This window comes from Colossoma macropomum, unplaced genomic scaffold (assembly GCF_904425465.1).
Source record: "Colossoma macropomum unplaced genomic scaffold, Colossoma_macropomum, whole genome shotgun sequence".
In the NCBI taxonomy this organism is placed as follows: domain Eukaryota; kingdom Metazoa; phylum Chordata; class Actinopteri; order Characiformes; family Serrasalmidae; genus Colossoma; species Colossoma macropomum.
The window spans coordinates 6,754,808-6,766,984 of NW_023494790.1; the positions used below are offsets into that span (position 1 = coordinate 6,754,808).

The window sequence follows — 12,177 nt, forward strand, 5'->3', positions numbered from 1 at the left end:
CTGCAGGGAACAACCTTAAATATGGTACATTTCTGCAAATATTAGTGCACAAATTTTGTTTATTTGCTGATATATATATATATATATATATATATATATATATATATATATATATATATACACACACACACACACACACACATATATATATATATATATATATGGGAAAAATCAGATTCACAAAATGCAGCAGCAGCAGATTTACATTGACAGTAAGAGCAAATAGTGTGGCGGTATCATGTTTGCTGATTAGCAGCACGTCTTATCACTTGCGTGATGTGAGGTGTGGCCGTGTTATTATCTCATTTAAATATGGTGGTATTGATTCATAACCCAACACAGTCCCGCAAAAAATGACAACTGAACCACTCTGATGGGAGAAAGAACCTGAAATGGTTTAAATAATATTTTCTACAATGTCCTGTCACACATGCAACACATCACACACACACACACACACACACTCATCTGATTAACTACTATATTCTAATGACACATTTTGATCTGTTTGGACAGAACATCATGATAAACCTTCTAACTGCTGTTGTAGAAGAACAGAGGAGGGTTTTAGATGAAGATTTAAGTGCCATTGTATTTAAAAACGTCTCTTCTTCCAGCATAAAATTCAATGGGCCTCATTCACCAACCGTTCCAAAGAAGAAATGTCTTCTTAAAACCCACTTATGCAGTTTTCAAGAACATTCTGACATTCACCAGCGTTTTCCTGTTTGGGATTTGTTCTTAGGTCAGAACTGAATCTACATACAGTCAAGAGCACAAAGGTGTGAATAGTCCACTTTAAGAACATGTCATGAATCTGACATAGACTTTTTCTTAAGACGTTTCTCAAGAACAAATTTAAGAAAAAAATTAAGAAGATATTGGTGAATGAGGCCCACTGTTTGGCGAATCTCTCTCCTGTGTGTGGGAAGTTTGGTTTAGCAAATAAGTAAAGAGTAATTTGACATGTTGTGATTCTAATTGTTTGAATTGATTTTACTGCAAGTGGTGTCAGCTTTTAAAATACAAATCCAATAAAATTTACAATTTACACATGAAAATGGATTTTTCACTAGTGAAAATTCATATCTTACAAGTAAAATTTTTTTCTAGTTGATATTTGTGCAAATCAAGTTCCTGATATTCCTAATTAATAATAACAACTAATTAATATTAGTTGAAATTGAATTTTCACATGCGTAAACTAAATTCCTGAGATCAAGAAAAATAGGAAATAAAAGCTAAAACAGCTGCTGTTCACTCTTAGCAAAAAGGGTTATATATAGTACCAAAAAAGCATCCTTTGCTTGTAAGAACAAAAGAACCCTTTTTGGTGCTATATGGAACCCTTTTCAAAAAGGGTTCTATATAGAACCATCTATAAGGCATTCTTCATTGATCTGCAGAGCCCTATTAAGATGCAACGGGCCATTTAATCATGCAAAGGGTTCTTTGAGTGTTCATGGTTCTATATAGAACCATCCATCCATCCATCATCTAAACCGCTTATCCTTCTGGGTCGCGGTGGGGTGCTGGAGCCTATCCCAGCTGTCTTTGGGCGGAAGGCAGGATACACCCTGGACAGGTCGCCAGTCCATCGCAGTCTATATAGAACCATTTTCTTTAATAAAAAAAACTTTTTAAAAAGTGTAGTATTTAAATTTTGGTAGTAATTGAAATATCTCGTGTTAAACTTTAGTTCATTTTAGTAAAAACTGCTGGTTAAGTAAGTGAGTGAGTGAGTGAGTGAATGCATGAATGAATGGCTTTACCTGAAACCTGTAAAATGTTCCATCGTCCTTCAGTGTGAGCACGTGATCTGAGATGGGGAAGAAGTAGCCGTGAGCAGCCATCAATGTTCCCAGGTGAAGAGCCTCAACTGTAAAGGAAACACACACAAAAAAAAAAATGTACTGATGACGGTCATGAAATCACTGGTAAATAATGAAACATTTCTTTCCTACACACAGACACACACACACACACACACACACACACACACACACACACATACACACACACACACACACAACATACACAGTTGTATGTAAAAGAGTGGGCACCGCTGATCAAATGGCACTGCTTAAGTGTAAGTAATTAACGGGTCCTCTACAGAGCACACTCCTGTTTCAACATGGAAACCATGGTGTTTGGAACATGCTGCCACTGTTGCTGTCACTGGATGTCAGTGATGAAAATAGAAAGTGTGTAGAAATAATGTGATTTACATATTCAGTTCTTGTTGTTCACACTATGACAATGATGTTATTGAATTTCTGAAAGTAATAAATACATTCTGATGAAGCTTAACTTGACCACTCAGACAACAAGTAAATGCATGCTTTTAAATTAAATTCAAATCTTTCTTTAGCATCACATTTGATTCAGACAAATGTGATAAATTGCGATTAACTATACAAACCAGTGTGATTTATCACGATAAAGTACTATGCACAAAGCAGATCTGTCAGCGCTCCTCTTAGCAATGATAGAATTTGGTGTAATGAAGTTGCGAGTGGATACATAGGATTAGACTTTTAACCCTTTTGTTGCCATGCGAAGGTTAAAGCAGAGAGCTAATAGCAGGTTCTACAGTGATCCGGCTGTGTGTTTGTGCTGTATTGTGTCCCGGTGAGTAAATCATGTCACTATTTTTAACCCTTTGGTGTAATATGAAGGCTAAAAGCACAAGATGTAATATAACAGTAGCGAGTGGGTTTTGGGTGATTTTGGAGCTGGATTTCTGGCTGATGGACGGTCACAGGTGGATGAAATCACTCTGGATGGTGAGGGCAGAGTCTGCTGAGTGATCTGATATGTGAATCATGTTGCCGTTTTAACCCTTTGTTGGAGTACGAAAGCCAAAAAACAGAGCAATAATATCAGGATTTTCCAAGCAGGATAACTGATGCTGATGTCACAGCTCGATCATGCTAGCTAGTAAGGGCCGGGTCTGCTGAATGGTCTGATATGTGTATCATGTCTGTAGCTTAAACTGTTATGAAGTTATGAAGGCTAGAAGTGACCTTCATGTTTGTCTGGGAAATTTAAGTCTTTTTTTTTAGCTTGTGAAACTGCCACGCTTGCACACTCACACCTCAAGTCCATTAAAATTCACATGCTGATCTTCTTGACATGCTGGCAAAAAAGGCCTGGGACTCAATTTATAGAAAATATTCATATTTACATTGCAATCGCAATATTGATCAGAAAAATCACAATTAGATATTTTCCCTAAATCGTTCAGCCCTACTGTATACACACACACACACACACACACACACACACAAAAGCCAGGTGAAACAGACCTCAAGAGAGATCACTTCTGTACCGCACACACACACTTTATTTAACAGCATCTGACTTTGATCATGCTCTCTCAGAGATGAAAGAGTGGAGGTGGTGGTGGGGGGTGAACTCTACATACACTCCAGTAGAAGAGTTGGAGAGATTTCAGACCAGGCAGTGAGTTTCTCTCTCTTTCTCTCTTTCTCTCTCTCTCTCTCTCTCCATCATCATCTTTCTCTCTCTCCCTCCACCCTCCCTCCCTCTCTCTTTCTTTCTCTCTCTTTTTCACCTCCCTCTCTCTCTCTCTCTCCCCCTCTATCTCACACCCTGTCTCTCTCTCTTTCTCACCCTCTCCCTCTTTCTTTAAATCTGTCTGTCTCTTTCCTAACCCTTGCTATCTTTCTCTCACATTTCTTACTCCTGCCTCTATCTTCCTCTCTTTCGTTTTGTTTATCTCTCAATTCCTCTCTCTTTCTTCCCTCTCTCTCTTTCTCTTCCTTTCATTTTATATCTCAATCCTTTCTCTCTCTTTCTCTCTCAAAACCCTCTCTTTTTTTCTGTCTTCTCTCTCTCATTCTCTTTTTTCCCTGTCCTTTATGTTTTCACTCTGTCCTCTCTCTCTCCATCTTTTCTATTTTCTTTCTCCCTCTTTCTAAGCCTCATCTTTCTTACTATTGCCTTTCTCTCTCTCTCTTCAGTTTCTTTCTCTTGCTCTCTGCTTTTTCTCTCCCTCTCTCTGCCTGTCTGTCTCACTGTCTCTTCTGTTTTCCTCTCTCATTCTCCATTTACCCCAACATTTTCTCTCTCTCTCTCTCTCGCTCCCTCGCTCCCTTGCTCCCTCCCCTCTCTCCTCCTTAATCTCTCTTTTATAACTGTCTTTATCTTGGAATGAATGCAGCCACATTTAATCTACAGGGACTTAGAACTGCTCTTAAAATCAAGCCACGCAAACAACATGATGTCTTTTCCAATGTCTGATGTTAGTTTATCATATAGTGGTCCAGTTTCACTGTGAATATAACCTGCTGCAGGAAATGCTCTCCTTTAATTCATTTCAAACACATCATCTGTCTATTCTATTCTATGTCTTTCTCAGTCCTTGTGTAGTCTCTCCCTCCTTTATCACTTGTGAAGGGCTTAATAAATTAAGGATAGTATTAAATATTTAGCCCAAATGTAGCCAATCAGCCATTCTGAGAAAATGTTATCAAACATTTAAATTCAGAACATTGAACATTTGTGTTTGTGAGTCAAAGAGGAGATATTTTATTACGATTTGATGGTAAGTTTGTTGTGAACACTAATGCAGATTTGAACCTGACAATACAGAATGTAAATCATATGCAAATTCACTGAGTAATCAAATATGTAATTTCATGATTACACTTTGGTTGTATAGTAAAACTGTGTTTATGTTTATTTGTACTTATTCTGTTGTTCTGCACACACTTATTATCCAGATAAATTGCTTCAAACCGCTCCCTTGGCAGGCCTGAATCTTTCCCGCAGTGCTGTAATATCCAGCATTGACACAAATGCTCCAAAAACACTGAAACCCCTGTTGACCCTGACAGCGTTGTGTAAACAGGAGTGTGATGTCATTTAGAATGTGACATCTGACCCCTCTGTAAGTGTGCTAGAGGGAAATGACAACACAGTAACCATGGCAACAGGCTACTCATGACACACAGCAGCAGGGGGACCTTATCACATCTCACCATGAGACAAAACAAAAATAAAAAATGCATACAAACAAGCAAACACAGGCCTCTCTGTCCACATGAAGGACCGAAGCATCTCCTGAGAAAATTTCCTCAGACCTCATTTCCTTCTGTACCTTGTCCATTTTGTCCAGAAGTCAAAACTCACTATTGCCATGTGTGCAAAGTGAAATAACTTGCATGTGTTGCTTCCTACAAAAGTACAACACTGTTTAACAATAACACCGTGACAATACAACTGGCGAATAACTAAATATCAAAATAAAACATTGAGTGCGTTTCCATGCACTTAATAATCCGATCATAATCGGATTTCTGCAGTTATCTGATTATTCAAATAATCATGCGAACAGCATACTTCAATATTTTAGATTGCCGTAAGGTCTAGAAATCTGACTAATGAATCTGATAAACAGAGCTGGATTTTAGCTCAGTAGTCAGGTTTCTCAGTGCATGTGAACTCTTACTCTGATTTCTTTCGGATTTGCCAGCCTGCACATGTGCGAAAACAGACTGCGGTACTGGAAATAAGTAAGCAGCGATGACGCAGCAAAACACTTTTGGAGCGACGCTGAAACCAAACACATTCTTGAGTGGTGCAGTGTTTCTAAAAAAAAAAGCTGCAGTTAGCGTTGGCTATAACAAACACATATTGCAAATTTACATTTATTGTTTTATTGAGATGCTGTGAAATACTTGCACTGGTGTACTGTAGTATATAAAAATTGAATATGAATGAAATATATATTCTTATAAAATATGTTATTTATTATATATAAAAGCTACAGAAGTTGTATAGGAACATGCATTTTAGCAGTGCCTACTTTGCTCACTGTGACGGAGCCTTCTGGGGCAAGATACAGCCTCTGGATTTAAAGGTTTGTGACATTCACAGCATCCCATCATTAAAAGTTATTGCTTGGTTGAAGCACTTAACAAGTAAACAAAACATCCTCTCTGTGCTGATTGCATGTAAAAATCACCCATCCTCTGATGCATCACTTGCTACAGAGTTCCAAAATGCCTCTAGAAGTAACATCATCTCATGAACTGGGTGCTGGGAGCTTCATGAAATGGGTTTCTATGGCTGACACAAGCCTATTATCACTATGTGCAATGCCAAGCATTGATGGAGTGGCGTTAGGCACGCCACTGGACTCTGGATCAGTGGACACGTTCTCTGGAGTGATGAATCATGCCTCACTATGTGACAGTCTGGTGGATCAATCTGGGTTTGGCGGATACCAGGAGAACTACAATTTACAAAGACATTTTAGGCAATTATACGCTTCTAACTTCATGGCAGCAGTTTGGGGAAGCCCCTTTTCTGTTCCAGCATGACTGGGCCCCTCTGCACAGAGCGAGCTCCATAAAGATCTCAAAATATCACACTAGCCATGTACAGCGTAGAGTTTCAGATAGTATTTTGAGGTGTGACGGCAGAAGAACGGGCACGTTCTCTCGTTTTTGCCAAAAGGCATGCTTTGTTTCATGCGTGTCCCTTTCCCATCAATACAGGGGCTTTTGGCCACATTTACAGACAAAACCCCAGACTGTCTGATGGGAGGAAAGGAAGCCAAACGAAACAGCCACAGCATTGATTCAGCTGTAACTCAGACACTGAGATGAGGTATACACTGGGACTTTTTCTGTCTGACGTAACATACAATTTACTTGTGAATTTCAAGAATTATTTTACCAATGGTTATGTAAAAAGTATTTGGATAATCAATCACTTATTAGCTGCTGGTGGTCATTGCTTAGTTAAACAGAGGGGAATAAGGAGCAAGCATTCTTAGGCCTGATCCCATTTCACCCCTTGCCCCTACCACTTAGCCCTTCGTAAGGTACGGTGTCCCGATTTTTGTTGAGATAGAGGGGTAGGGCGAAGTGTTAGGGCTACGTGGTCCTCCAAAACCAAAAGGTTTTTCAGAGGCTCACTCCAAACAGAGTGTTATGAGGAAAAAAGAAAAACTGGCAAGATGGCTGCAAAAGAGACCAAAGAAACCACAAATGTAAGTAAGCAGTTAAAAACTTACCATAAACATTAATTTCTCTTCATTTAATGTCATTTCAATGTATTATGGTCCTTTTCTTCATAATAAGCATAAAAAAATCGCTACTAGTATGCTAATGTCTCGGTAGCTAGCTAACTTTCCCATTCCACCTTAAATAGTCCAACAGTTCTGAAGCCTGATGTGCCAGAATTTAACTGCTGCTCCATTCAGAGGGCAGTCATGGGCTGGAGGTTAGGGAACCAGCCTTGTGACCGGAAGGTCACCGGTTGGATCACCTCAGCTGACAGTATGTGACTGAAGTGCCCTTGAGCAGGACACCTAACCCCCAACTGCTCCCCGGGCGCCGTGGATAGGGCTGCCCACCGCTCCGGGCAAGTGTGCTGACTGCCCCCTAGTGTGTTTGTGTGTGTTCACTAGTGTGTATGTGGTGTTTCACTGCATGGATGGGTTAAATGCGGAGGTCTAATTCCAATGTGTTCAGACACAGTTGGCTAAGGTTCATTTAAGGTGGAACAGGAAAATTCTAACAAGAAGCTGGTGAATAACTGACTTCAGCTTCATATCACTGAAGAATTAGGGGTGGGCGATAATAAATAATTATCACATCCCCCCTCTTTGAAGGCATATGATTCCCTAAATATAACTAAAGCCCAGCAGTGAGGAGCTGAACTTTACCCTCCTCTGCTGTCACTGCAGACTGGCAGTGTCGCCTACAGAGCAGCGCTAGTAGCTGTTAATGAAGTAATGTTCTTTTTTATTTGAGGGTCCCATTTCATAGGGAAAGATTTCAAGCAAAAAATGGGAATGGACCTTAAAGAGTTGTGACTGAAGAGCCATCATCCATATTGGCATTTACAGAATGCCTCTCTGCCAATCACACCGCAAGTCTGGACCTAACTAGGGTATAATTATTTCTAGCTTGTAGCTCATTGAAACAAATGGAGTAATCGATGGCTCATTTGTGTTTGTAAGCCGAAGAGGAGATATTTTATTATGATCTGAATTTGATGAAAGGTTGTTGTTGTGTGTGCAGTCTTGTTTTGCAGAAAGAAAAAAAGGTCACACGTGCAAAACCCGAACCTGTCAATAGGTCTCTAGATGGCCTCTTTCTTCTTCTCTGTTCTTCTCTTTTCAACGTTTTTCTCTACACCACTTCTGATGACCCTCTGCTCCTCAGAGATTCATGATGTTCCTGCTCTAATGTACCTGATTCAGCTCACAGGCCAAACATCAGAGCAGAGCTTTGAATTGGCAGTGAAAATATTAAACTGTGCAGGGCAGTAGGTCCTGAGGCACAGAGCAGGAATTTTTTGCTCTGAAGACCTGAAGAAAGAACATCTTTCCGAAATGAAAGTGTGCCCTTTCTGCAGTAGGATTCCCTTCCTTTGAGATCTACAATAAGAGTGTTATTGCGATTCAAGGCACTCCGGTGGACTTAGTGTTTCATGGAGGGGTCATAAACAAGGCCTCTGATTAGCCAGTCTTATTAATTAATTTATTTATTTACCTTTCACCTACCCACATTTTTAGATTTTACAAATCTTACATAGATTCTGGAACATTGCTGTGAGAATTTGATTGCATTCAGCCATAAGAGCATTAGTGAGGTCAGGTACTGATGTTGGTTGATGATTAGTTCTGGATCACCCCAGAGAACACAGTTCCACTGCTCCACAGCCCAATCCTGGGGGGCTTTACACCCCTCCAGCACACGCTTGGTATTGGGCATGGTAACCTAAGGCTCAGGTACAGCTGATTCAGAGAGCTCCATTCTACTGGCCAGCGCTTTTCTATGGAGATTATGCAAGCTGTATGTTTTAATAGATCTCTGAAGTTGTGCATTTTTCTGTAGTTGGCATCATGCCCACATTAGGAACTCTGGGTCTAAGCTTGATTTGTTTATGACAAAAATGAATGAGATTTTCAAAAACTGCTGCTATCACACCCTGTGGTTAACAAACAGACTGCAAACCTGAATGCAAAACGATTTCAAACCTTTTGTCCTGTGTATGTTTTTCCACTGGATCTTCTGAATTACAAGGTTGTTAAGAAGTCTAAACATGAACATTGCTACATCAATGCTAACAGCAAGCTAACATTTAAATGAAATTGCATTAAAGTAAATCTACTATTAAACTGGCCACTGGCAACTTTCAAAAATTCCATTTATTTTTGTTATAGGGAAAACCAGCCTACACCCAGAGCCAGTGGCCAATTAAAAGTATCAGGTAGGCCCGGTCAGGTCGGGTCTCAAAGTTGTGGGTACAGGTTGGATTTGGGCTTTGATTTCAGGCCCTTTCAGGCATCTAAGGGTGTTTTCACACTTGGACCATTTCAGCACAGTGGACTAGACCAATGGTTTCTTTTGCAAATGTGAACACGTCAAACAAACTCAGACCCCTCTAAACGGCCCCCATAACAAACCAAACTGAGATAATTTATAAGGTTCATTTATAAGGTTCTACTAAGGATAAATGCTGGGCACACAAGTTTTAGCTGCTTTCTCACCGAACATTGAATGAATGAAATTCACTGATGATATTTCAAATAAACTTCATTGCAGATGCTTATTTTCGCCGGGTGGAGCTCAGTGAGGAGCATAGCCGAAAACAGAGCCCACCGCGGCAGACACGCAGGGTCATTTTTACAATTTTGCACAATGCACTTCAGCCAATCGTTTCAGTGTGGTCTATAGGAGAGCAGCAGGTGTGTCTGATGGCTCCTCTCACCACCTGAAAGGTGAGATTTTTAGTGAATGCGGCCCACTTTGCGAACGCTGCGCACACCCTAAAGTGGTATGAAAGGGGTCTGAGTTCTAATGGAGTTGTGGTCTGAACAAGAAGTGGTCTGAGATCTCAAAGGACCAGAGTCCTCTTTATAGTTCATTTACATTGTGAACGCAAAAAGAACTGAGGTCATTTGCAGATGGTTCCCTTTCAGGCTCCCTTTAACAGAACTCAGTTTGGTTAATTTAAAAAGAGCTATATGTGAAAACACCCTAAGATAGGTAGATAGCAAGCAGACAGACGGATACAAGAGTAGGATGTATAGACTAGGGCCCTGCAGATATTAGCATCCCACTGTGGTAACAGGATCTGACGACAATATAGCTGATAATGCACACATAATTACCCCCTGTTTTTGGTCATGGCACCACTAGGATTCGAACTCTCAATCTCCTTATGATCAGGCATGTGTCACTGTGCAGCTCAATATCACACTATCATGATAAGTATTACAAATATAAAGTGCATCCAAACCTAACCTTTAGCAGGAGAATAACATAATTACAAAAAAACTTCTCTTTTATTAAGAAAACTAACAAAAAATAATACAATACATTTTTAACACTGTAAAATTGTTTAAGAAGTATGATAATTGATAGTTGACCATCATATCAGTCAGTAAAGCTCTTTAAACTATTGAAGTATAAAATTAAAGTCTAAAACATGAATATTAAATTATATTGCCTGATATTATTGGTTATCTGAATTTGTAGCTTCCTAAAATTGTTATGAGCCCCAAAAGATTATATAATTTGAGCTTTAGTACAGACAGATAAAGGAGCAGAGACAGAGTGAAGGAGGTGTAATCAGAGGTAGAGGGGATTGCAGTTATTGATGAGAGTCTCACCTGCAGTGATATTGACGGAGCTCATTAACACACAGTCCACTCTCATTCATTATATGTGAGGGTGTAAGACACAGAGAAAGAAAGAGTGATAAGAAGAGAACACTAAACAGAACATTGCCCTTTTCAATCTCTCCGTCCTTTTCTCATTCTCTCTCTCTCTCTCTCTCTCTCTCACTCACTCTCTTGCTCTCTCTCTGATGTTGTCCTTCTCTGTCTCTCTATTCTTTTCTTGACTTCATTTTTTTTGTATTTGTACATGTAAATAAATAAGTAAATACAATTTATGTAAAATTAAGTCAACAATCTGCACTTTTGTAATGCCAGAGTAGCCGGTAAGGAGGTAAGGAGGCAGGAGATTTGTGACAGTAGACCTTATTAGAGCAACAGGTTTTAAAAAAACAGGATGAAACACAGCACAGTGGAATCCATAAAGACGACACAGGACAAACTAGCAGGGAAAACAAAAGCACAAAGCAGGAGTAAATACAACGGGAGCGCACAAGGGACAAAAGGAAACAAAGGACTATATAAACACACTCTCACACACACACACACACACACACACTGATGAGAAACATCTGGGAACAATAATGAACATGTTACAATAAGCTACAAGTGAGAATGTGTAATCAGTCTATGACATCTAAGGGTCCACCAACCAAAAATATCCAGCAAACAGCGTCCTGTGACCACTGATGAAGGACTAGAGGATGACCAACACAAACTGTGCAGCAGCAGATGAGCTGGTCATCCTCTAGTCCTTCATCAGCAGTCACAGGACGCTGTTGGCCAGATATTTTTGGTTAGTGGACTTTTCTCAGTCCAGTAGTGACACTGAGGTGTTTAAAAACTCCAGCAGTGTCGGATCCACTCAGACCAGTGCAACACACACTAACACACCACCACCATGTCAGTGTTACTGCAGTGCTGAGAATGATCCACCACCCAAATAATACCTGCTCTGTGAGGGTCCATGGGGGTCCTGACCACTGAAGAACAGGGTAAAAGGGGGCTAACAAAGTATGCAGAGAAACAGATGGACTACAGTCTGTAACTGTAGAACTACAAAGTGCACCTATATATACACTATATTGCCAAAAGTATTCTCTCGTCTGCCTTTACATGCATATTAACTTGTGTGACATCCCATTCTTAATCCATAGGGTTTAATATGATGTCAGGCCTCCATTTGCAGCTATAACAGCTTCAACTCTTCTGGGAGGAGGAAACCCATTCCATGAAGCGAGTTGGCGACCTCTGTGCACTATGTGCCTCAGCATCCGCTGACCCCGCTCTGTCATTTTACGTCGCCTACCACTTCGTGGCTGAGTTGCTGTCATTCCCAATTGTTTCCACTTTGTTATAATACCACTGACAGTTGACTGTGGAATATTTAGTAGCGAGGAAATTTCACGACTGGACTTGTTGCACAGGTGGCATCCTATCACGGTACCACGCTGGACTTCACTGAGCTCCTGAGAGCGACCCATTCTTTCACAAATGTTTGTAAAAGCAGT

The 12,177-nt window shown here is 40.1% G+C and overlaps 1 protein-coding gene across 1 annotated transcript in view; it reads right to left on the reverse strand.

The window, feature by feature from the left end:
- rgs7b (regulator of G protein signaling 7b) overlaps window positions 1-12,177 on the reverse strand; it is a 173,416-nt gene that overhangs the window by 48,448 nt on the left and 112,791 nt on the right. The window contains 1 exon segment of the mRNA XM_036571991.1: window positions 1,773-1,879. Coding sequence (XP_036427884.1) covers window positions 1,773-1,879 — 107 coding nt within the window.